The 24,919-nt window shown below is 39.0% G+C and overlaps 2 protein-coding genes across 6 annotated transcripts in view; both read right to left on the bottom strand.

Annotated features, from left to right (window-relative positions):
- dst (dystonin) overlaps positions 1–24,919 on the bottom strand; it is a 243,432-nt gene that overhangs the window by 121,995 nt on the left and 96,518 nt on the right. For all 5 annotated transcript variants that reach the window (XM_056260168.1, XM_056260164.1, XM_056260166.1 and 2 more), the window contains 21 exons: positions 24,801–24,894; positions 23,622–23,776; positions 21,305–21,740; positions 19,708–19,836; positions 19,019–19,096; positions 18,770–18,931; positions 17,364–17,468; positions 16,141–16,236; positions 15,939–16,064; positions 15,666–15,818; positions 13,716–13,870; positions 12,546–12,672; positions 12,271–12,454; positions 10,947–11,104; positions 10,663–10,841; positions 9,598–9,736; positions 9,309–9,502; positions 8,916–9,078; positions 8,745–8,828; positions 8,139–8,246; positions 7,950–8,048 (listed from right to left, as the gene is read on the bottom strand). In XM_056260168.1, coding sequence (XP_056116143.1) covers positions 7,950–8,048; positions 8,139–8,246; positions 8,745–8,828; positions 8,916–9,078; positions 9,309–9,502; positions 9,598–9,736; positions 10,663–10,841; positions 10,947–11,104; positions 12,271–12,454; positions 12,546–12,672; positions 13,716–13,870; positions 15,666–15,818; positions 15,939–16,064; positions 16,141–16,236; positions 17,364–17,468; positions 18,770–18,931; positions 19,019–19,096; positions 19,708–19,836; positions 21,305–21,740; positions 23,622–23,776; positions 24,801–24,894 — 3,124 coding nt within the window. The remainder of the gene's footprint in view (positions 1–7,949; positions 8,049–8,138; positions 8,247–8,744; positions 8,829–8,915; positions 9,079–9,308; positions 9,503–9,597; positions 9,737–10,662; positions 10,842–10,946; positions 11,105–12,270; positions 12,455–12,545; positions 12,673–13,715; positions 13,871–15,665; positions 15,819–15,938; positions 16,065–16,140; positions 16,237–17,363; positions 17,469–18,769; positions 18,932–19,018; positions 19,097–19,707; positions 19,837–21,304; positions 21,741–23,621; positions 23,777–24,800; positions 24,895–24,919) is intronic.
- LOC130092332 (plectin-like) lies at positions 204–2,506 on the bottom strand. Its single transcript, XM_056260172.1, has one exon. It carries the CDS (start codon positions 2,393–2,395, stop codon positions 320–322), a length of 2,076 nt encoding a protein of 691 aa, XP_056116147.1. The 5' UTR covers positions 2,396–2,506; the 3' UTR covers positions 204–319.

A 24,919-nucleotide genomic window follows, 5' to 3' on the forward strand; every position in this document is an offset into this window, starting at 1 on the left:
GTTTAGCTCCCAGCCATTTTACATGGAAGCATGCTTGGCAATAAATTAAAAATGCCATCAAAAAGAGAAAAAAAAATGGATCACATAATATATGAGACATTTTTAAACAATATCTTAGAAAAAAATCCCATATTTTAAAGAATCCCCTTTTCACCATTTTGACCACTTTTTTTTTCAGGATAAAAATATATTCTCTTCTATATTAGATGATGCTCCACCACAAAGGGTTGCTAATATACTAGCTATGCCAATTACTTTTTCTGCTATTTACAAAACATTCACCAAAAAAATGGCCTGATTTTAGGAGTCCAGTAGCACATCAGAAGTGCCGATAGGTCCAGAAGTATTGGAAAGAAGTATTACCAGTACTATGGGGCTTTGTTACTTCAAGAAGGACAAACCCAGTGTGGCTGTCAAAGACACTCTTTTCTAGAGCGTCTTTGAAAGAAATTTTTCGCTTGGTTTTGGGGCAAGTGATACATTTCAAATGGGAATTGTCATGTTGAAGATGTGCAGCAGTTGCTTTGTCGATCAAGCAATTCTGTATGCCATCCTCCAATGAGACTCTCTCTTGGCTCTCTGGGTTTATGAGCCCACCTGTTGCCAGTTGAAACTCAAGACACCTCACGGCAACATCCTTTGGGAAAAGGTTCTCTTGCATTGCCTGAGCCACAGTCAAAGTCTTTCCATTTTGAGGGTGAATGATGCCATAGTAGGCTTGCTCACATTGCTGGATCTGTCTGGCAAAACCTTCATCCAAGAGTCCTCGATGTAGTGCTTCTGTAATCAGAACCCTTTCGCCAGACGCTGGATCACAGATGCCTCCAGTGCAAGCCTGGGCTTCTAGCAACCTCAATGCGGTGAGTCGGTCCACAAGGTTCAGCTGGTGCCCTTTGAAAACCGGGAGTCGTTTCTTCAAAGAAACATCCCAGAGTCCTGCAACAGGACCGTTTGAAACTTTAAAGACAACTCTTCTGGAAATCAAAAGATCAGCAAACTCTGAAATGCTGAGCTGACCACTCCGGTAGCTATTGAGCTCTTCCATTTGGAGAATTTTCAGACTAAGAGCATTTTCAATGGAAAGCTGCCGCCCAGTCTTATGGTCTGTTAGGATGTGTAAAAGATTCCTACTTGAGTCCATGATTGTTATCTCTTGCCATTCGCTCTCTTGTCTTGAGAGAAACAGGTAAGTTCTCTTGTCAATGTGACCGGCCTTATATGCTTCATAGGCTGACATTTTCGCACCATTAGAAGTGTTGATGACCGATATTCTGTGTTTGTTGGAAGGTGAGAGGGTGAAAAGATGTTGGTCACCAAAAGGAAGAAGATATACTCCACCATTGACATCATATACACAGATTCGGAGCAGTTCGCTGTAGTATGCCTTCTGCCCTGTTTCTGGGTAGTGAAAATCTTTTGGGTTACTAACTGGATCATAGAGACTTTGAAGGGTGGTTTGATTTATGAGCCCCTGCTCTAGTGCACAATCCATGGGTACTCTACTTCCAATCAATGGATGAATCAAACCTCCAGTAGCGATTTGAGTTTCTATTATCGCTTTCCCTCTATGCCTATCTAGAATTCTCTCCTCCATAGCCTGAAACACTGATAGAATCTTCCCAGCATGAGTATAGCCACTGACTGCTTTGTAAGCATCACTTATTTTGTCTTTGAGATCCTCAGTAATGATACCTTTCTCAAAAGCATCTGAAGGAGAGTAATCTTCACCTGTCATAGGATCAATAATGTATCCTGTGGCAGCTTGTGCTTCCAAAAACTCAATGGCATATGTTTTAGATATTAATCCTCCTGCAACAGCATCGAGGAAGGACAGCTTTTTCTTGCTAGACTCTATATAAACACCTGCAATTGAGGACGGTTTACCAACAAATTGAGCAAGTGATGCTTCTATCTCCTCCATAGTGATGAGGCCTGTTTGTAACTTGAGTGCAATTTCCTGAGTAATCATATTAGTTTTTATTAACCTTTTAATACTTATCCGTCCTCTGAGACCTTGAATTTTATGGGAAGAAGACTCCATTTTTAGCCCTTTCGATTTACTTGCTATAGGCGAGTCAGAAGCAGGATCGATGGAGGACTCAGAATCATTGATATTGAATGTAACAGTCTGGCTTTTACCAGACCTGCCTTTATCAATCGAGCTTTTCCTGAGTATAGGGTCAGTGATGTCACTCTGACTGTTAACAACCATCACTTGATTTGTGTGTATTTCAAATGCATTCGAGTTCTGGAGGGGAACAGAATTTTCTGTTTTCTTGGTAGCATATTCCAGACTTCCCTCGTTGATTACTTGCATTTTCGTTTGCTTGACCTTTTGTAGCTCCTCCAGCACTTTTTCCTTTTCCAGTGTAGCTATCTGCAAGCATGAGATCATTTATGCAATTAGAGCATGGACTAAGTTTTGAAGTAACATCCTATCTACTATATTCTCAGATCTTGACAAATATGAAACTGAACCTAAATTGAAATCCAGACTCTATGATGATGATACCATACTGTACACAATAAATATATTTCATTATATATAACATTACATTTATAGGTAACGCTTCCTTTTACAGTCCTGTTACCCATGTACGTACTATGTACTTATTATAGTTATTATAATTACTGGGTAATAACTCGGTACTAACCCTGAACCTACCCCTAAACCTACCCCTAATCCATGTACTTACCTTATATTAGCCAGTACTTTCTAGGTAAGTACACTGTAAGTACACGTAAGTACTGTACTGTAAAAGGAAGCGTTACCCATTTATATATATATACATATTCATAAATAATTCTATAAGAGTTAAGGTGAAGTGTGTGATTTCTGCACTAATAGAACAGCAATATGTAGCTTCCTCTCTACCCCATCTTTTACTGCTTATATTCACAAAAGTGAGGACTATTTGCCTCATGCAATTATTGCACTATTACTGTCTGGGGTATATAGGTGGTGAACATAATTTAAATGAATAGAATTTATAGTGATCGCAGCAACAATAATTTTTCAAATGATGATCAAATTATGGAGAAAAGCTGGGAGGTCAACTATCAAATGACCTATGGTGCTTTCAAACTTTTGGTGCACACTTGACGTCAGAATTTAGTTTATTTGGATAATGTGAACACTGGTTTTAGAACTCGGATGCACACCTGTAACCCATGACTGAGTCCACCTAAAAAGGTGGTCTGGGGTACTCCGGTACGGTTTGCTGCTGATATGAATGCAACTGTCCTAAATCATTGAAGGGAACTGCTATTGATGATGTATGATTGGTCGAATTGTGTCAGTTTGTGCTCGCTCTCTTTCTTGACAAGTAGGATTGATGCAATGCAAGCAGAGATATAAACCAAGAGATAGACCAAAGTATAAGGCCCTGTTTACACTAGTTCGACCCTCGAAAACTGAGACGTTTGGAAACACTGAAGACCCCGTTTTAGTTTAAAAACTCTTGGGGTTGAGTTTCAGTGTAGACAGACCGAAATAGAAACTTTTGAATATGAGGCTGCCCACATTCACTCCCTGATTGGGTCTTGTGGATCATTGTATATCCTTCCCTGATTCATCAAGCTCCTTTCATATGACCATTACGCTACTGGAACACGACAATAACAGACCAGAGCCGTCTCTCTCAATGGCTCTGTAACAGATCAGGCTCGGCGATTGTGTAAACAATAACATGGAGACAGAACTTCAAGCTTTGCTGACTTTGTTGGCCTTTTTAGCAGCTATTGTGCAGTTAAACTCTGCACTTTATAATACTGCAGCTGCCTACATGCGCAAGAGGCGAGCTATTATTAGAGTAATCGGCAACAATGGGTAACTGCTAACACTTGTACGTGCATCCCCAGTGTGCATGAATGGTCATGTTACATACGTATTCGGTCGTGTAGTGTGGGCCGAGATCTTTTCTGAAAAGCAGTGGAAACGCCAGTATGGACGAGGATCGTTTTCATTTTCAAAATGCCATGTTAAAACGATAACAGGGCCTAAACAGGGCCTAAATGTGAGGCGAGTAAACCTTTCTATTTTGCTGCCTTGTACCGCATTGTCGTTACCTAACAATAAGGGTAAACAACTGCCACTTTGTTGATAGTGATGCTGACCCGCAAAATACAAGTGTGAATAGAATTGAGGAGGTGCAATTGACTAAGCAATGGAACCAAGTGTGAAAGCACCTTTACTTATAGTTGTATCTCCACATTGTTAAAACACAAAGAAATTGCACACTTCACCTTTTAATGAAAGTTTTACAAAACTGCGAATGCACCTGAAGTCGTACCTCAGAGCTCATTTTCGTTTTCTTTAGTTCCTCCTCCAGGTTCTGTTTCGCTTCTTCGTACGACTCAACAATTTTCTGAGTCAGCTGAAATTCAGTCTTCAGCTTTGCCAGCTCTTCGTCTTTGGCACACTGATGATTGGCCTGTCCAAGTGCCTCCAATTCTTTTAGATGCTTCTGCTCAGAATTAACTGCTACCTCAAGCTTCAGATTCTTCTCCTGTAGAGACTTCATGTCCTTGATGTATGAAACAATCTGTTCTTTTAGAGATTTTCCTTCCCTTTCCGAGATGTTCAATTTCTGCTCAGACTCTGCCAACTTTTGCTTTAACCTTGATATCTCGTTTGAGCTGTCTTTGTGAATATTGTCGAGTTGGAAAATACTAGATTTTACCCTGATTTTATCAGTTTCCAACTCAGAAATCTTTGATTTTGCTTTGAGAAGTTCAAGGTCAAGAATTCCCCTCTGTCTGTCAGATTCGTCCAACTGTGTGCGTACATTGCAGAGATGTTGTTCAGCCTCTTGTTTGGCTTTTGTTGCATTAGCAATTAATGCCTTCAGCTTCTCCACTTCTTGAGACAGGTGCTTGTTATCTCTCTCTGCAGTTTCCACAGAATGCGAGTGCTCCGTTGATTTCCTCTCATGCTCCAATTTTAAGCGTGATTCTTGCAGCGAAAGCTTTTGCTCCATTTCAGCCTGCACTATCTTCAGTTGAGTCTCATAGCCTTTCTTTTGTAAGTCGAGTTTAACTTTGAGATCATCAAGCATCTTTTTACAGTTGTCCAATTGTTCGCCAAGCTTTTGTGACCTCAACTCAGCAGCTGCTGTTTGATTTTGCTTCTGCTTAAGCTCTTCATTGGTTTGCTTCAACTTCTGCTTCAGTTCTGATGTTTGGAGAGTTAAACTTGTAATTTTGTCTTCTGCAGCATTCCTATCCTTTTGAAAAGTGACTAGCTCTTGTTTTAAATTCAGTACAGATTTATCTGCGCTTGAGCTCATTTCTCGCATTACGGAACTTTTCCTTTGGAGTTCAGCCTCAAATTCTTTGAGTTTGGACTGGCTTAACCTGTTTTCTTCAGTCACCCGCTGTAACTCATCTTTTGTCCTTTTTAGAGTGGTACTCAGATTATCAAATTCACATTTCAAAACCTGTAACTTCTGGTCAGCGGTTTGCTTATCCCTCTGAAGAGATGAAATGTCCAGTTTCAGGCTTACTGTGGCTTTTTCTGAACTTCCGCTGATCCTGCTAATTGTCTGCTTACATTTCAAAAGCTCATTTTCAAGTTCTCGCACCTTTGTTATGCTCTTCTTACCTTCAGATGACTCCCTTTGAGATTCTCCTATGGATTTTTTCAATGCCATGTTCAGGTTATTTATCTCGACTTTATGTTCCTGAACCTTCTGATTAGCCAGATTCCTCTCAGTGGTTATGGAACTCAGCTCTGCTTTGAGATTTGAAATATCTTTTTCATAGTTGGTGATGTTCAATGTGAGAGACTTGATCTTCTGCTGTAGCTCGGTTGTCTTTTTGGCTTCTTCATTGTAATCTTTAAGTTTGATTTGAAGCTCATGAGATACCTGTGTTTTATTCAGAAGCTCCTCTTCAAATATTTTTACCTGAGATTTTGCACTTTCTGCCTGGGATCTGAGTATATTAATTTGCTGTTCCTTACTGTCAATCTCAATGGATGCTCTATCGAGTTCTGCTTTCACATTTTTAATGGCACGCTCAGTGTCCATGGTAATCTTCTTGAGTTCTTCTACTTTCTTAGTAAGCTGCGTCACATGCAAGGAACTTTTCTGAAGCTCTAATTCAAGGTTTTTGATTTTGAGTTGAGCTTCCTTCTCAGTTCTTGTCTTCATATTGATCTCTTCTTTGGCTCTCTGCAGTTGCTCCTTCAAAACCTCTGCCTCACCTTTCAGGGTTTTAATCTTTTGGTCAGCATGTGATTTGTCTTGCTGGATTGACTCAATACTTACCTTAAGATGTCGGGTATCACTTTCCAATAACTGATTCTTTCTATTAAGTTCATTGACCTTGAATGTCATCTGCTCTACTTCAGTCTGTTTGGAAGACAACTCATCTTCCATGCACCTAAACTTATGAGCACTCTCCTGTTCCAAGGAGGTCCGCTGTAGAAGTTTCCCTTGGTTGACCTTGAGTTGGTCCTTTATGCCATCAACCTCTGTCTTCTGGAACATCACTCTCTGCTCCAGAGCCGATTTGTCCCTTTGGAGAGACTTGATTTGTTCTTGATACACATAGACAGACTTTTTCAGTTCAGAAGATTCTTGTCTTAATTCTTCTGCTTTCTGTCTCATGTTGGACCTATCTGCATCTATTTCCACTTGAAGCTTCTTCAGCCTGTTGTTTGCCTCGTCTAAGAGCTCTTTGAAACGTTGGGCTTTCTCCTCAGCCACAGTTTTGTGGACAATGAATGAGTTTAATTCAGACTTCAAGGTCTTGATCTCAGTCTCAGCTCGTTTCTTGCCCATAATGAGCTCTTCCATTTTGCGTTGCAGGACATCTGCCTCAGATTCAGAATGGATTATCGAAGAACCGGTTGTAAAAGTGGACAGTTGTGCACCTTCTATGGAGAAACCCAACAAGGATTCACCTTGCTTCATTCTGACTTCTGACTTGTGTGACAGATCCATTTCCATGATTCTCACTTGGCTAAGGAGCTCTGCCTCTGCATCTTCCTTAGCCCTCAGTTCTCGCTCTAACGTACGACTGTGCTCCTCCAGGCCCTGTACATCACTGTCCTTGCGACGTAAATGATCTTCCAGCTTCTTACGGGCTAATGTACTTTCCTCTATGCTCTTTTTAAGGTTGCGGAGGCTCTCTTCCAGGGTGGCCTGTTTGGCCTCTGACTGCTGAACCTGTTGCCGAGCACGATTCAGCTCTTGCTCGATGGAACCTTTGCTTTTGATCACACCTTCTAGTTCAACACGATATTTCTGGGCCTCATACTCAGCCTTTGACCTCTGTAAGGTCAAGTCCTCAATTGACTTTTTATGCATCTCAAGGTCTGCTCCCAAGATGTCCAGCTGCTGTTGCCTGTTAGACAGTGATGCCTCGAGTTCCAGTACCTGACGCCGGAGCCTGGTGACCTCCTCTTCACTTGCAGCTTTCTGCAGCTCCATGCTCTCAGTCCAGCTTAAGTACTCCGCATTTTCCAATGATTTCCTCCTCTGTAATGAAAGATACAGTCATCTTCCAGTCAACCACTTGGAAGAGAATAGGCGGTTCTTGCCCACTTACCAATAAAGGTTGAAAAACCAACACCACCACCAAGTGTTTGCATATACACGTCAGCATTTTTCCAGGACATGCTTTCCCAAGAGACAAGGTCAACCGCAATGATACAAAATGCAGCAACATGTGCTATTTTGTATCAAAATATATTTCCAAGCATCGAACAACATTTTGAATTGTAGGAAAGAGTGTAATAAATATGTGTGCAGCATGTTTGTGTGTGTGATTGCTCTAATGGAACATGGCTGGGAGCAAAGCATTGCTAAATAACATGCAATGAAGCTGCTACAAAGCAACAAAAAAAAAAAAACAGAAAGGGAACATTAGCATTTCAGCTATAATGCTAATCAACTCTATTCGATGAAGCATGAAAGACAAGAAAAAGTCAACAATTGCCTTACCTCATCCTCTTCCGCCCTCTTCAGTGTTTCACCTGCAAACTTAACATACTGTGTCATGAGAGTAACCAGGGCTGTGTAACGTGTACGAAGGTCCATAAACTGAGGAGGGAAACAAAGACATACATACTCAAACAAAATAAAAAGGATAGCAGTGTAAGCCTATGGAAATAGGTTATATTTCTCTCGTACCTCCTGCTGGATGACATCAGAGGAACTCTGCATCTTCCTCCTCTTCACTGGGGATTTATGCTGAGAGTCAACCATGGCTCTATAAGTCATCAACTGCAGTTCATAGTCCTTAAAGAAAAACAAGTATGGAAAAAAACACTTAAATAAAAGTTTCTTTGCTATCTGCTTAATTGTTTTTATTTAATTTTTTCCCTGGGGATGAAGAATTTAAGGGTATACCATTTACACATAAAATTACTATAATGGTACTGTAATAAAGTATTGGTGTCACATATGATAAAGTACTGGTGTCACATGGTAATACCAATGTACTACATGATTACAGTATTCGGTAGCACTTTACTTTACAGTCCTGTTCCAAATGTACATACTATGTACTTATTATAGTAATTATAATAACTAGGTACTAACCTTGAACCTACCCCTAAACCTAACCATGTAGTTACCTTGTAGGGCTCACTACTTTCTTAGGTAAGTACATGTAAGTGTATGTACTGTAAAATAAATTGCAACCCAATAATCACATGAGACAGTATACCTTAGTACCCGAAGACAAAAAATTGTATTACCATGTTACCATATATTTTGTTAATAATTTTGCCTTACTTTCACTCCAACTGCATAATGCTCTGAATACTTCTGGCACTCCTCAATTTTGCTCTGTTTTTGCTCGATTTCTGCAACCAAAACCTAGAAATAAAGCAAATTATTAGGATTTGATGCTAGTAAACTAGATGGACATATACAGTTTACCTATGAGTTTTTTTTTCGTCATACTTTCTGCTGGTTAAGGAACTCGGCCAACGCCTTGCTGTCCTCAGGTTGATTCTCTTGGGCCTTGAGTTGCTTGGCTTCCATTTCTTTGCTCCATTCATCCAGGCTGTTGTATGTGTCTTTGTAATACTTAAGAGATTTGCTGATGCCTTCCAGGTCTCGGAGCCTGAATACAAAGGAACACAAATACATCATATATAATGAACAAGATAAATTGTGCATTATGAAAATAAATGTACATGCATTCCTCTAGCTCATTTGGTAGATCATGATGCTAGCAACGCCAAAGTAATGGTTTGATTCCAGATCAAATGTATACCCTAAGATGTCTGCCAAATGCATAAATGTATATGTAATAAATAAATGAAAAACACAATAATCCCTAAACTTAATGACCTGTTTTCAATCTGAGAGTGGATGTTTTGCCATCGTTCTTTGAGCTGGTCGGCCTTCTCCTTGTGCCAATCCAAATCAAAGTCTCTCTCGTTGTGCGTTTTGAACATACGCTCGCTGACCACTCGTGCCTTTTGCAGCTCGTCTTCCAAGTCATGGAATACCTCGCGTCTTTCATCGATTTCAGACCTCCATTGCTAAAAATTACGATCAAAAGTGTTAAGTCAAAGATGTTCCATGATTAAACCATCATCGAGACAGCATTTTCAAAGTTACAATGAGAGTTTATTACCTTGAGAGTGCTCACAACACCATCGATAGATTTGATATTAGCATTGATTGTATCCTCCTCACACAACTTGGCTTCATAAAGTTTGACCAGAGCTTCGGCACTCTGACTGTGTTTCACCACCAAGCTCACTGTCTTCAGCCTGAGCGTAAAAGATAATCAAGTCAAACAAGATAGGAATTATAAAGCAGCCCTTTCTAGCTGATTAAAGGGTTCATATTATGCTTTTTTCCCATGTTCATCTTTTCTTAGTGTGTAATGTTGCTGTTTGAGCATGAAAAAGGTTTCCAAAGTCCCTCCAGCGGGAGTTATTCTCTATATCAGTGTCACTATTTTACCTGAAGTTCAAACCATTGTAGTCTTGAGTTTTCTTCCGGGAACGAACACGTCACAATATTCCTCATTATAATAATTAATACGCAGAATAAAGGGGCGGGGCCTGGTTGAGTTAGTTGGTTGTGTGTTGAAACTGGCGGTTATGCCAAGTGGCGGGACATTTCCCAAACATGCTCAAAGCGCTTGACCAATCACAACACACTGATTCAGTCGACCAATCAGAGCACAGTGTGCTTTTCAGAACGAGGGGCTTCATAGAGAAAGGAACTAAACAGAGCGTTACTGACAGACTGGGAAGAGAGGAGCCGCAACAATGGAGAAAATAATGTGTTTTTTGAACATTCAAGCATAAAAACCTATTCTAGTAGAGCCCAAAAACAAAATCAAGACTCAAGAAAATGGGCATAATAGGTATTTTTTGCTAGAGATCGCTAGAATCTCAGCATGTAATCCTTGTGTGGGATACGCAGCAAATTAATTTCAAGCATTGAGCTTTTTTACTCTTTTTGGAAGGATCTTATTGTACCTTGGAATCATGTCAAATGTGGACTGAAAAATGTGCAAGATCAGAGCAAACAGAGAGCAGAGAATGTGGGGAAGTGTCACAAGCCAGATTAAAACAATGCTCGCATGAGCAACGGGGCTCAATGTGCTGAAGCACATCTTCTAACCACTAGGTCACATCTTTACTCTCTTAAACACATCTCATTTGAGGACTGAGTGAAGACTCACTTCTCCAGGTAGATGCAGCACATGGAGTAGACCTGGTTGGTGCTCTGGGTGAGGATGCTGAGCTCAGAGGAAAGCGTGGGGACGGATGGAGAGGCAGATGCTTGCCTGAGGAAAACTTCACACTTCTCTCTCAGGGTCTCCAGGTCTTCCTTCAACCTATCCAGCTCTGCCTTCTTTTTCTGGAATGAGTGAGAAGGAGAGGCCAGATGTATTACAGATATTGTTTTTGTTTCAGCATCCAGATTTTACACTGGACGTCCAAAAACCGAAGCTGAAGATCAAACCTCCTGTTCGGTGATGCGCAGAAGACACTCCTGCAGGTCATCTCTGTCTAGCGGCGTACGGATCTTCCTGATCAGCTGTTCCTCGTGACCCTCCACACGCATGCGGAAGTTACGCACCTCAGTTATGAAGAGGTTGTACACAGACTCCTCGTGTTCTTCTGTTGACCACCAGAGGGCAATGCATTACATCAGTGACACATCATGTCCATACAATAAGTTTCTGTTTCTTTGAGAAAACACATTGAAAATGTAGCTAGTGGCAACACATCTAAGCCGAATGGATCTAACACTTGTGTATGTGCATGCAAATCTTGCAGACAATTCATATTTCAGGACTTTATTATTAGACTACAGGCAGCCGATATAGTGAACTTATGAAACGTCTCAACAAGAGCAACAAAAACAGAAATTTTTGAAGTGCACTCAGTAATTACTTAATGGTTTTAGATGCATTACAAATGATCAATACTATAGTTCAACTGTCTGTTGAAATTTAAATGCATACCCACAAACACTCTAATTTCTAATATTGATGAGGAGATCTGTGCAAGGATAATACATCATTCCTTAAAGTATTAACAATCTACTTAATAGGCTTAGGAGAACACGTGCTTAATGTCTGGTGGCGCCAGTCACTGCTAATTCAGACGTATAGTTTAACTATTCTCTAGTCTAGACACCCCCGCATTCATTACTAACAGTCCAATTGCCAGGTTTCCTGATATGGCCACTGTCTGAAAATGCTTGACTTCTGGTCCCTTTGTAGTTGTACAGTCAAACCAAAATTTATTCAGACACCTTCAACATTTCTCACATGATCACAGTTTATTCGCTATGGTTTAAAAAATGGTAATAAAATATGACAAGAACTCAGTTATCAGATCAAGTGGATATTTCACTGGTTTTGTCCGTCCTTCTGTTAGACTCTCACACATGAATTATGTTGAATATCTGTCAGCTGTTAAATTTAACTACACAATTACATAATACTAATTTAGCTCAACCAATTACCAAGCAATGCTTCATGTTGTTCAGTCTGTGGTGTAAAAAGTTCGCATTAGCTATTAAAGAAAAAACACTAAAGAAAACATGGTCAGGTCAAAGTCTCTGAAAAATTTTTGGTCCAAAATCTTTCCTGCTAGTCACTATATGAAGAATTTTTAGGTATAATATGTCACAGTTTACTGTATTTTGCTCTCCTCGCTTATATAAATGAACTATAGTGTCCTGCACACACTAGTTAAACAATATAAAAGCAAATATATCTGGTGTCTGAATAACATTTGGTTTGTCTGTATATGCGTGTGTGTGTACAGTAACTTGCCTCTCTCTGCAGATTTGAGGAGTTCCTCATAATACTCCTTACAAGCCAGAACCTCCTTTTCCAGCTGGCCACAATCAGCCACGGTGAAAACATCGGATTCATCGCTGTCCCTCAAGAAGTCGTCGAAGTGGGACGTCAGGCTGCCCAGCACCTGCTCGTGATCACCTGGCAATAGGGTCTTGATCTAGGGAGGAAAATGAACATTGCACTATAAGTTCACTAGGTTTTAAAACATAACTGTAGTCTCAAGGCACACGCAAACAGAAGGTTTGTACCGAGGCGACGGTGCTCTTGCGGATGGCACGGATGTCCGTCATCAGATAGTGCCAGGACACGACGCTCTTCATGTTAACGTGAGAGTGATGCCACAGAGCCAGAACATTCTGATACAGCTGCTCAATCCTGAAAGAGAACCAAGTATAATATTTAATATTAAATGTGAGCATTGAATGGGAATGAAAAAGGCTTTCACAGCGGTTAGTTTTAGAAACTTAGTTCTAGGAACTAGCCATACCGAGAACTAATGGTTCCATTAGGAACATTTTCCTGGTTGCATTCGCACCGCCAGTAGGAACTCAGCTTTTTAAAAATGGCGGGTGCTGGTGTTTCGTGCGCGTTCGGCCAATCAGTGAACACTAACGTCACTGTAGATCCTATAGTGCTGGTTTAGCCAATGCCAAAACCAACCACATGACCGTTTAATGTAATGTTAACCCATAAAGCTAAGTGTTTTCTTAAGTTTGATAATTAATCTGCTATGTCATGTTTATGACATATTTATGCCAATTTATGTTGTCTCGGTAATGTCAAGTTGTCATGACAAAGACATCTCAAACAATGTCATATTTGCATTAAAAATGCCATAATTGAATGACACTTAATGACAGTTGTCATAAACATTCATGTGTCATGTCATGATTATGAAGGTGTCATGTCAGTCTTATGCACACCTCTTCAAGTAAAGTGTTACCATATTTAAACATAAATTGGTACGCTTCACTCTTAAGTTGGCATGAAATGAAAATTCACCCTATCTGTTCTCTAATGCATGTTATACATCTTATTGTTAACAATTAATCCGTGCATATGGTTCATATTATAAAATGACCTCGTGATATTTCATCAAAATGCCATAATTGTATCTTCCAGTATAAACGTCAGACTTCTCTCTTGTGGCGTATGCAGGATTCTCCAATCACTGAGTGCGCTGAAACTCCGCCCCTGCAAGCTCACGCTCATCTGCATACGCTTTTGAGTGCCACGCCCACATCTGCGTCAACCAATCAACAACCAATGCATAAAACCAAGTCGTCGCCCTTTTTTTCTTTCCGATGATCTGTTATACTCGTATGCAAGTCACAATACAGAAGACATGATCCATCACTACGTCCATTTCCCAAACTAAATAAAGAATAAAATAAAATGAACTCCCAGAATGTCCTCACCTGCTTGACATTTCAACGGCGTCCTTGTTGGGTGGAGGAACACTAAAGCAGACCGAAGGCACCATGGCCTCGTTTCCAGATGGACTGATCACTTTCCACTTCGCCCTGTGAGAATTACTCACTAGAACACATTCATCTTCTTTGCCGATGGTGATCTGAGGAGAGACGGGTCACCAAGTGTTTTATAGCAGACGCCGCTGCTGTTACAGTTTTTTCAAATTGCTTGAGACTTGAAACCATTCACTCCTGTTCAACTACAAGCACATTATACACTTTACAAACTTTTTGGGAAACTCTAAACACAGTTCTCTACATTACCATTTAAATGCCACTATCATTTCCCGATTACCTACACCCAATGATCATGTGTGAAAACACATACACAAATTGATCACTTAGAAATCAAAACTCAGTGTTTTGAGAAAGAAATTATTTTTACCCCCTTGAATTTCTGTTTATAGCGCAAATATATACAGTATATGTATATAAGCATATATATATATATATATGAAGAGTTTGGTTCCAAAACGCGATAAACATCATTTTTACTGCAAAAATCAGTATTGTATCTGGTTGGTATTGAAAAGTCAATGTTTAATTTGAAGTAAAATGCGATATCCGCCGTGTTATTCTGTCATGTTTTCTCCCTTTCTTTCCAAACCGCGACAAACGCCAGTCTCCCTTCTCTGCGATATATCCGCTCTCAACCAATCACAACGCACCATTCCACTCTCAACCAATCACAACGCAACATTCCGCTCTCAACCAATCACAACGCAACATTCCGCTCTCAACCAATCACAACGCAACATTCCGCTCTCAACCAATCACAACGCAACATTCCGCTCTCAACCAATCACAACGCAACATTCCGCTCTCAACCAATCACAACGCAACATTCCACGCAATGTAAACAGTAACGGCAGCGCCTTAAATACACCCGGCTTCCTAGTTTTTCTTATCTATTTTGTACTTTTCGATAAAAAAAAAAAAAGAATAATTTTGACGGCATTGATGAACCTGTGGTTGTTTCTGCGGTGGGTAAGAAACGTAAGGCATCAAAATCCAATCATTTACATGAGGAGATTATGTATGAGGCACTCGGGAGGAGGAAAAATGTTTTCAATCTTCTTTACAGTTCTTAATAAAAATATTATACTAATAAACTTACGTTGTTGTGTATTTTCAACAGTTTCAATATGAAAAAAAATTTTTTTATATTGATCCAATGGATTAATTGCATTTAAAAAAATAAAATAAAAATTTAAATGGATTTATTGCATTTTGGGGGAAAAAATAATCCATTTTTATAATAAATCTTTGAAAATCAAAACCTGGATTTAATTTTTTTTTTGTTATTATGACCTACAAATGCTATGTGAAAGTTTGAAACAGAAAATAGTGGTTTTCATCTTTCCACTTTCTTGGTAAAGAAAACACATTTTTACTCAAATTAATCTAAATGGATTTATTGCGTTTTGGAACCAAACTCTTCATATATATATACATATTACACACACACAGACGCACAACGCACACACACACACACACGCACACACACACACACACACACACACACAAAGCGCTTTAGAAATAAAGTTGACTTTCTGACTTGGCTTGTATGCATATTCAGTATATATATATATATATATGCATACAAGATAAGATATAGATTGTTTCGATTACGCACACTAAACAAGAAAAGACACAAGATACGTTTGCAGTTTGGTGTGCATGTGGCTAATCATCTGATGTTTGTGTGTAGAGACTACGCAAAAACCCCCATTTGGAAGAGTTAAAATAGTTTTGAATTAAGTGTTTGCTTTTGCAAGAGATTTCTGATGTTGTGTGTGTATTTTGTGGTTTTGTGTGTGAGTTTCAAGAAATGGAGCCATATTTTCAGAAATCGTGTGTAAGCAATTAGAAAAAAACAGTAATATGTGACCGCACCTCTATCTGCCGGTAGTCACAGATGGCTTTGACGGGGATGGAGGATCTGATGGGATTCTCTGGGTTGCGAGCCTTGAGCTGAACAACGGCCTTGGCCCGACCCACTAACCCGCCCACAGTGCCGCTGTATTTCAGGAGCTGCTCTTTCTCCTCCTGTGAAGAAGAAACATCGATCCGGCCTCAGTCATGCACACACATCTACACATCAATGGACAGGGATGAGAATCTGAGGAAATTTAATTGCATGAATGTATTGTGTGTAAGCGAACTCACCATGGACTCCTGAATCAGGTCCTCGAGCCGGTGTAAACTGCTGCTTCGGTCACAGCTGTACTTTCTGTGGATGGCGTCTTGGAGGCTCTTCAGGTAATCCAACGACTCTTTGGCATCGCTGAAAAACTACAAGGAGAGTAACTGTCATGAACCGTCACACGTCATGTAAATGTGTAATGCTAAATCCAGCAGTGTAACTCACGTCGAAGTAGACAGCGTTGTCTTTGAGATGTTGCTCCACACAGTGACAGAGTTGCAGGATCCAGCTCCACTGAGTCTGCATCGCTGCTCTGTACGCCTGAGGCACAGATGGACACGCTTACAGGAACGTCTATGCATCTACTCTTATATCATTTCATATTTTTATGGAATAGTCCAAAAAAAAAATGTTGACTAAATGTTTCCATAGAGTTCATTTTATTTATTAATTTAATTTAATTTAATTTGGAATGGTCAAATAAAAAACTAAATGTTGACAAAATGTTTCCATACATTTATTTATTTTATTTTGGAATGGTAAAAAAAAAAAAGATTTTTTTTTTTAATTAAATGTTTCCATTCAGTTAGTGAGACAATGTATTTACATATTTAAAAAAAAATATTTAATTTAATAAAAAAAAATATTTTATTTTATTTTGCAATGGTAAAATATAAAAAAACACAATATTAATACAATTTTAATCAAATGTTTCCATAAAGTTAGAGGGGGCATTTATGTATGTACTCAGAGGACTTTATTTGATATTAATTTTATTTTATAATGGAATGGTAAGATAAAAATAAACTACATACTAATAAACTGTTAATAAAATGTTTCCATTCAGTTAGAGGGGACATATATATATTTACTAAGTTTAAGTGTTTTATTATTTTTATTGTTTTTATTTTATTTTGGAATGTTAAAATTCAAAATAAAATAGTAATAAAATGTTACCATACAGTTAGAGGGAATATCTATGTATTTACTCTTTTTTAATCGTAACTTATTTTATTATTTTATTTTATATCACTCTCATAAAAAAAAAATTTTATTGAACAGAAGTTTTCACAGAATCTCCAATGCTCTTTTCCATACAATGAATGGAGATAGAAACTGCCAAGCTCCAAAAAGACAAAAAAGCACCATGAAAATATCATAAAGGTGGTCCATGTGACTGCTGCTCTATATTCTCATACGGCCCATGACAATGACAAGTGTAAATATGCAAAGATTATTAGTGAAAAATGACTTTAGAAGAGAATAATGTCCAAGATGTTTGCCTAACCATAACTACTCTCATCATATAACCGTCCCACTGCCTTTCATTATATGGAAAAGAACAGCGTGAGCATTCTGCTAACCTCCTCCATTTCAGTTCCACTTAAGAAAGCGAAGTCCTGATGTGCTTTAGGAGGAGTTTAGATGGGAAATAAGTTTCAAATTACCTCGATGGTCAATCTGGCAGGATGGTTCTCCAGCAAGAGGCTCTCCGCCTTCTCCTGCACTGCCCTGATCACCTCTTCCTTGTCATCCAGTTCTCTCATGAGATCCTGTGGAAACACACACATGTGAAGATGTCCCTGCCACAGATATCTAGCCTCTTTTACAAGAACCTGCACCTCAACATGCACAGGCAATGCAAAACTCCTGTGATTAACACAAAATCTAATGTTTACAGTGCCGCCACATCCGAGAGCGCTTTACAGCTTCAAGAAGAGGACGTGTTAAAGTTAGTTTCTAGCACAGCTCGTGTGGATTAATATATTTATGAGCGGATTTTCATATTGCTATAATGAAGCATCAAAGCAAAACGCTGTTTATCATAGCTAATCCATCTGATGCTCACTAAAGTTTGGGTTAAAAGTCAAAAGTTTGGCCCATACTGCCAACAAAATGATATAAAGATATGATAAATATTGCATTTATGCCCCTTTAGACCGAGCACAACATTCAGGTGATTCATTCTTGAAATTTTAGCAATTGTGTTTAGTTTTATTATGTGTATGTTAGGTCTTTTCCTCGCTGCTTTTTGTTTGTTTTTTGTTCCTATGTTACTTGTGTTCTGTTTAATTATTATTGGCTATAATCTGCAGACTGCTTTTAGGATTAGTGGATTAGTTCACTTTTTAAAAAACTTTTGCTGATAATTTACTCGCCCCCATGTCATCCAAGATGTCCATGTCTTTCTTTCTTCAGTCGAAAAGAAATGAAGGTTTTTGATGAAAACATTCCAGGATTTTTCTCCATATAATGGACTTCAATGGGGTCCAAACGGTTCAAGGTCCAGATGACAGTTTCAGTGCAGCTTTAAACGACACCAGACGATGAATAAGGGTCTTGTTTAGCGAAACGAGCGGCCATTTCAAAAATAAATGCACATTCAAAGCACAAATGCTCGCCTTGCTCTGTTCTGTGAGACCTTTTCAACGTAACTGCGTATTACGTGACGTCACGAACGCGCATCACAGAACAGAGCAAGGCGAGCGTTTGTGCTTATAAAACTTGAACATTTTTATTTATTTTTTAAATGACCAATCGTTTCGCTTGATAAGACCCTTATTCATCGTCTGGTATCGTTTAAAGCTGCACTGAAACTGTCATTTGGACCTTGAACCGTTTGGACCCCATTGAAGTCCATTATATGGAGAAAAATCCTGGAATGTTTTCATCAAAAACCTTCATTTCTTTTCGACTGAAGAAAGAAAGACATGGACATCTTGGATGACATGGGGGCGAGTAAATTATCAGCAAAAGTTTTTTTTTAAAGTGAACTAATCCTTTAACTGTACAGCCCTTTGGGTTTGGGGTTCGAGCCTCGAGACTTGAGTTGATGTGGGTTGGGTGGACTCACTGCATGATAATCCCTCTTCCTGGAAACGTTACTGTTTCGCTCACTCCAGTCGAACGCCACTTCCTCTTCCTCCTTCTCGTTGAGCCAGATCAGCTCCTGAGTGGCCCGAGACACGAAGTCATGCAGGCTCTCCAGGTGCTTCTGCCTCTCGCTCGAGCATTTCTGCAAACACGAGAGCACAAGGGACTCAGACGCACAGCTCTGACAGACGGCGGCCACTAAAGGCAGATCTTCACCACGTTCATTTACCAGAAGCCTCCTGTACTGGCTTTCTAACTTGTTGAGCTTCTCAGAGTAACTCTGCTTGAACGGCTGGGTCATCTGACTCTGTGGGGGTGACACGGGGAAGTTCATTTTTTAAGACAATTATTTGCAGGTATATATATATGGTAACACTTTACTTGAAGGGGTGTGCATAAGACACCTTCATAATCATGACATGACACATGCATGTTTATGACAACTGTCATTAAGTGTCATTCGCTCAATTATGACATTTTTAATGCAAATATGACATTGTTTGAGATGTCTTTGTCATGACAACTTGACATAAACCAATACATCATAACCTGTCAGTGTCTTTGTCATGACAACTTGACATTACTAAGACAACACAACCTGTCATAAACATGACATAGCAGATTAATTATCAAACTTAAGAAGCCACTTAGCTTTATTGGTTAACATTACATTAAACTGTCATGTGGTTGGTTTTGACATTGGCTGTCATGAGGCCATTATAACTGTTTAATGACAAATTCAATGTGTACCACAGTAGTTGAGGTCAAGAAAAATATTCATGACACAGTTATAATGTCCTCATGACTTATGATGTTAAGTAATATTTCACCCCCAAAAAAGACAATTTTCCACAGAAAGTCATTTGGGTTTGGAACAAAGGGGTGAGTTTGTAATGACTGAATTTAGATTTGCCTTACCTCGCTCATTTTGGCTTCTTTAATGCTCATCTGGAATTCTTCGATGGCTTTGTGGAAATCTTTATGATTCCCTAAATTCGATTCAACGCTCGGTAGATCCGATCCCCATTCCGCTTGATCCAGCTGACCCTTTCAGAGACAAAAAAACACCAGTTTTTACCACAAGTACATTTGACTTGCAGTAAAAATATAAACATAATTACACAGTTTTGCTTCTCAAGCAAATTATTGTTGTTTTTTTAAACACAATAAGGGCCAGATTTACTAAACAGGGCAAATTAGTGTGAGACCGAAATCCCATAAAAGCATTGATGGGAGTGTAAAGTTCTGCGGGTGTTTTAATACGCACATTAAAGAACATTTTCCATAATGACCAACACAATCTATCAAAAGCGGCGCAAAACCACATCGGGTCATAAACAAGCAGAGCTGCTGATAATCTACTAACAACAGAGTCGCAACATGGTTTAAGACCTGCTTTTTTGGGGGGGGGGGTAAATAATGAGGGTTTGCACTGGAGCAAGCTGTTAGTCAATCTGGCCTTAAGACTTGATTTCAGAGAATATTAATGACATTTTGAATTACATTTATTTTTCTTCCTCTATTTGCAAATAGATTCCTTATTTTAAGCATAAACCTCTGAAAATTTTGCAAGATATATTCTCTGAGAAAAAAAAATTACCTTAATAATTCTGTAAAATCATCACTCAAATCATCATGCTTGGTATTTTTAATGCTTTAAAACAGTGTAGAAAACATGTCTAACAAAATTGACAAATGGACAAAAATACTGATTAAAGGCCCGTTCACACCAAGAACGATGACTATATTAAAGTCCCCCTGTGGTGAAAATCCAGCTTTTAATGTTGTTTATGTGTCTATGTGGTGTTTTTAATATGCTTTAAGACAAACCATGTGTAAGTTCATAAGTCGACAGCATTGCTGAGTATTTTCTGCTTAAAACTGCAGTGAACCAAAGACAGTCTCAAACACACGCTTTGAAATCGCTGGTGTTTCTGACGTCACAAACGACCTTGTAACCAATCAGATCAACGTGTGATCGTCAACCAGTGGATCTCTGAGCTGAGTGAGTGAGTGGAGGCGGGGCTCATTTGCATATTCATAGAACCCCGCATACTAAATGAGGCAAGGGTGTCGAGTTACATCCAAGATATTTTAAAGCATGAAAAAAAAATTCAAGGAAATCTTTTTTTTTAAAAAAATATGTAATTTTGGTGATCCAAGATTAGTTTTAAGGGATAAAATGATTGACTACAGGGGGATGTTAAAGATAACTATAATGATAAGTATATTAGTATCCACACCAGCGGACTATATTGTTCTGTCTTTAATAAGCACAAGCTGCAGTTTTGTCCAGCTCATGATCTTTAAAGCAGGATTGATTCTGATTGGCTGCCAATGTTTTTATCATTCGTCAGCTGGAAATAAATCGTTCAGAAAGTGATTCCCTGTGGCATTATCGTTACAGTTGTGTTGTGGACTCTTTTATATCTAGAACGATTTTTAGAATTATATCGTTATCGTTCTTTTTGTGAACGGGCCTTGAGAATGATTATTTCCTGAGTCCTGAACACACCTGCATTTCCTCAACCCAGTTAAGTAGATCCTGCACGAACTTCAAATGAACCTCATCCTCGGTCAAGTTAGGGTCCAGGAATGAGGATTTGAGCATGGGCTTGCGGATCTGCATGTGTTTGAGCTGCTGAAGGACCCCGGGCTCCATGCCTCCTCCTCCTCCTCCTCCACCGGTGCTGAGGTAAGCCTGGACCGAGCCGGGCTGCATGCTGGGGCTCATGGATGGGGTCATTGCAGGGCCCGTACTGACCAGGCCTCCGTGAGTGAGGGCAGGAGACAGCCCGGCGCTGAAGCTTTGGGAAAAGCTGGAGTTCAAACTCTGCGTGATGCCGGAGATCATCCTCTTGGTCTGTTCTGAGGTCAGTGTGTGTCCTTTGCTGTAGACGGTGGAGCACTCGGTTCTCAAAGCCAACAGGTCGTCACGCAGCTTAGATACCCTGAGGGACCACAGAGAGCGGCACAGTTTCCATGAACACGTCACACACACATTAATGTCATTACACTGGTTGCCGGTCCGCTATAGAGTTGATTTTAAAGTCCTTTTAATGGTCTATAAATCTGTGAATGGCTTAGCACCTTCTTACCTCACCGATCTTTTGTCGAAACATGACTCGGGGAGGTCTCTGAGATCCTCGAATCATGGACTATTAGTGGTTCCAAGGACCAAATTAAAGCTCAGAGGTGACCGGGCGTTTGCAGTGTAATAGTCTGCCGGTTAGTATTAGGACTGCGAGTACTGTGGGAAAAACTGAACGCTGATTTGTTTTAAATAGCTTTTAATCGATGATACAGTGGCATGTTATCCGTTTATTCCTGTTATTTGTTTGTATTGTGTTTATGTTTAAGCTATGTACAGCACATTGGTCTACAGTTGTTGTTTTAAATAGTGCTTTATAAATAAAGGGACATTGACATTGTTTCTATAGCTCATTTTGAGGATTATCTTTAATAATCAAGCGTAGCGTCAGTTCTGGCAGGTCACGTTAGTCAAGCTCGCATCAGTGACTCTCAGCTGATCCTCTACTATAGGAATACGACTCTATCACTGTATTCATATATAACTCCTTCAGTATTATCAGCTGATCCTCTACTATAGGAATACGACTCTATCACTGTATTCATATATCACTCCTTCAGTATTATCAGCTGATCCTCTACTATAGGAATACGACTCTATCACTGTATTCATATATAACTCCTTCAGTATTATCAGCTGATCCTCTACTAGGAATACGACTCTATCACTGTATTCATATATAACTCCTTCAGTATTATCAGCTGATCCTCTACTATAGGAATACGACTCTATCACTGTATTCATATATCACTCCTTCAGTATTATCAGCTGATCCTCTACTATAGGAATACGACTCTATCACTGTATTCATATATAACTCCTTCAGTATTATCAGCTGATCCTCTACTATAGGAATACGACTCTATCACTGTATTCATATATCACTCCTTCAGTATTATCAGCTGATCCTCTACTATAGGAATACGACTCTATCACTGTATTCATATATCACTCCTTCAGTATTATCAGCTGATCCTCTACTATAGGAATACAACTCTATCACTGTATTCATATATCACTCCTTCAGTATTATCAGCTGATCCTCTACTATAGGAATACGACTCTATCACTGTATTCATATATAACTCCTTCAGTATTATCAGCTGATCCTCTACTATAGGAATACGACTCTATCACTGTATTCATATATCACTCCTTCAGTATTATCAGCTGATCCTCTACTATAGGAATACGACTCTATCACTGTATTCATATATCACTCCTTCAGTATTATCAGCTGATCCTCTACTATAGGAATACAACTCTATCACTGTATTCATATATCACTCCTTCAGTATTATCAGCTGATCCTCTACTATAGGAATACGACTCTATCACTGTATTCATATATAACTCCTTCAGTATTATCAGCTGATCCTCTACTATAGGAATACGACTCTATCACTGTATTCATATATCACTCCTTCAGTATTATCAGCAGCGATCGCGTTTCTCAGGAGCGATTACCCTCCTCCCTCCCAAGCTCCTCCTGTCTCAGTCAGGATTCGGCTTTCTGTTTCCCCTCGAATTATGTTGTACATTAAAATATTGACATTAATGATATCTGCAATACATTCTTGTTGGTTCTGTTCTGTTTACCCTAAGCGGGGTTATTGCTCTTATTCATGCTAGACTGCCCAGAACAGAACCACACCGCCAATCCTAACCGTATGCTAACTGTCAATCATATTTGACGATAGTGGTCCTGACTGAAATGAAGTCGATTGATTCCCTTTCTGACCTTTGAACGAGCTGATCAGCCAAGTAGAATTTGCCATCGAGTAGAAGCTGAATGTCCACCACCTGCTGCCTCAGTAGATTCTCACACTCCAGGAGATAGCCGGCGATCTCGGCTTCGTTCTGGAACTGGATTCCTGATTCCAAGCGCTTCGCATCCTGGAGGAGATATTCATTTCCTTTCAGTTTCCCATTGTAAGAAAGTCATAAAAGACAAAACTTTTGCCACTGCAAAATTTCCAATAATTATTTGTTTTAATATTATTTAAAAAAAAAAAAATTATGGAACATTTCTGATTATTATTATCAATGTTGAAATGCTTTTGCTGCTTAACATTTTTGTGGAAACAATGATACCATTCAAACATTTGTGGAGAAATTAATACTTTTATTCATCAAGGATGCATTAAATTGATCTAAAGTGACAGTGAAGACATTATAATGCTACAAAATTATGTCTATTTAATACATGTTTTAATAAATGCAAATAAATGTTGTTCATTGAACTTTCTATTCATCAAAGAATCCTGAAGGGGAAAAAAATCATCATGCTTTCCACAAAAATATGAAGCAACAGAAATGTTTCAAATCATCATATTAGAGTGATTTCTGAAGGATCATGTGAATCTGAAGACTGGAGTAATAATGCTGAAAATTCAGCTTTAATCACAGGAATAAATTACACTTAACAACATATTCACATAGAAAACGGCTATTTTAATTTGTAATAATATTTTATAATATTACTGTTTGTACTTGTGTTTTGATTCAGCCTTGGTGAGCAGAAGAGACTCCATTAATGTACATTAAAAAATGATAATGTCTCCAAACTTTTAACAGGTTTTGTATGTTATATATTACAGTTGTTTAAAATGATATTGCCCAGCCCTGTAGTGCAACACAGATTAGTTTTATTGTATGCACAGATATGACTGTCACACCTGTGCAATCGAAAAACATAACATCTAAACATCCTTAAATAATAAATATAAATTCACTTAAGGAAAGTAAAATTGTTTAACATATAAACATTTTAATTTTCGGCCTAATTACAGGTATTTGATCATTAATGTCAATCAAGACACTTAAATTTATGCATTTAGGAAATCCCCAGCGACTCACAAAAGACAAAGAAAAACAGTTCTCCAATATTAATAATATACTGCTAAGCGCCTGAACTCACCGACTGAAGAGCCGTCCTTGCGAGCGCTAGTTTGTCCTCTCCGGCTATGCAGTCTCGCTGAACTCTGTTTGCAATCTGCTGGAGCATCTCAAGCCTATGAACAGAAGAAGACAGATACA

Source organism: Rhinichthys klamathensis, unplaced genomic scaffold (genome assembly GCF_029890125.1).
Source record: "Rhinichthys klamathensis goyatoka isolate OS25496 unplaced genomic scaffold, OSU_Roscu_1.1 h1tg000174l_1, whole genome shotgun sequence".
In the NCBI taxonomy this organism is placed as follows: domain Eukaryota; kingdom Metazoa; phylum Chordata; class Actinopteri; order Cypriniformes; family Leuciscidae; genus Rhinichthys; species Rhinichthys klamathensis.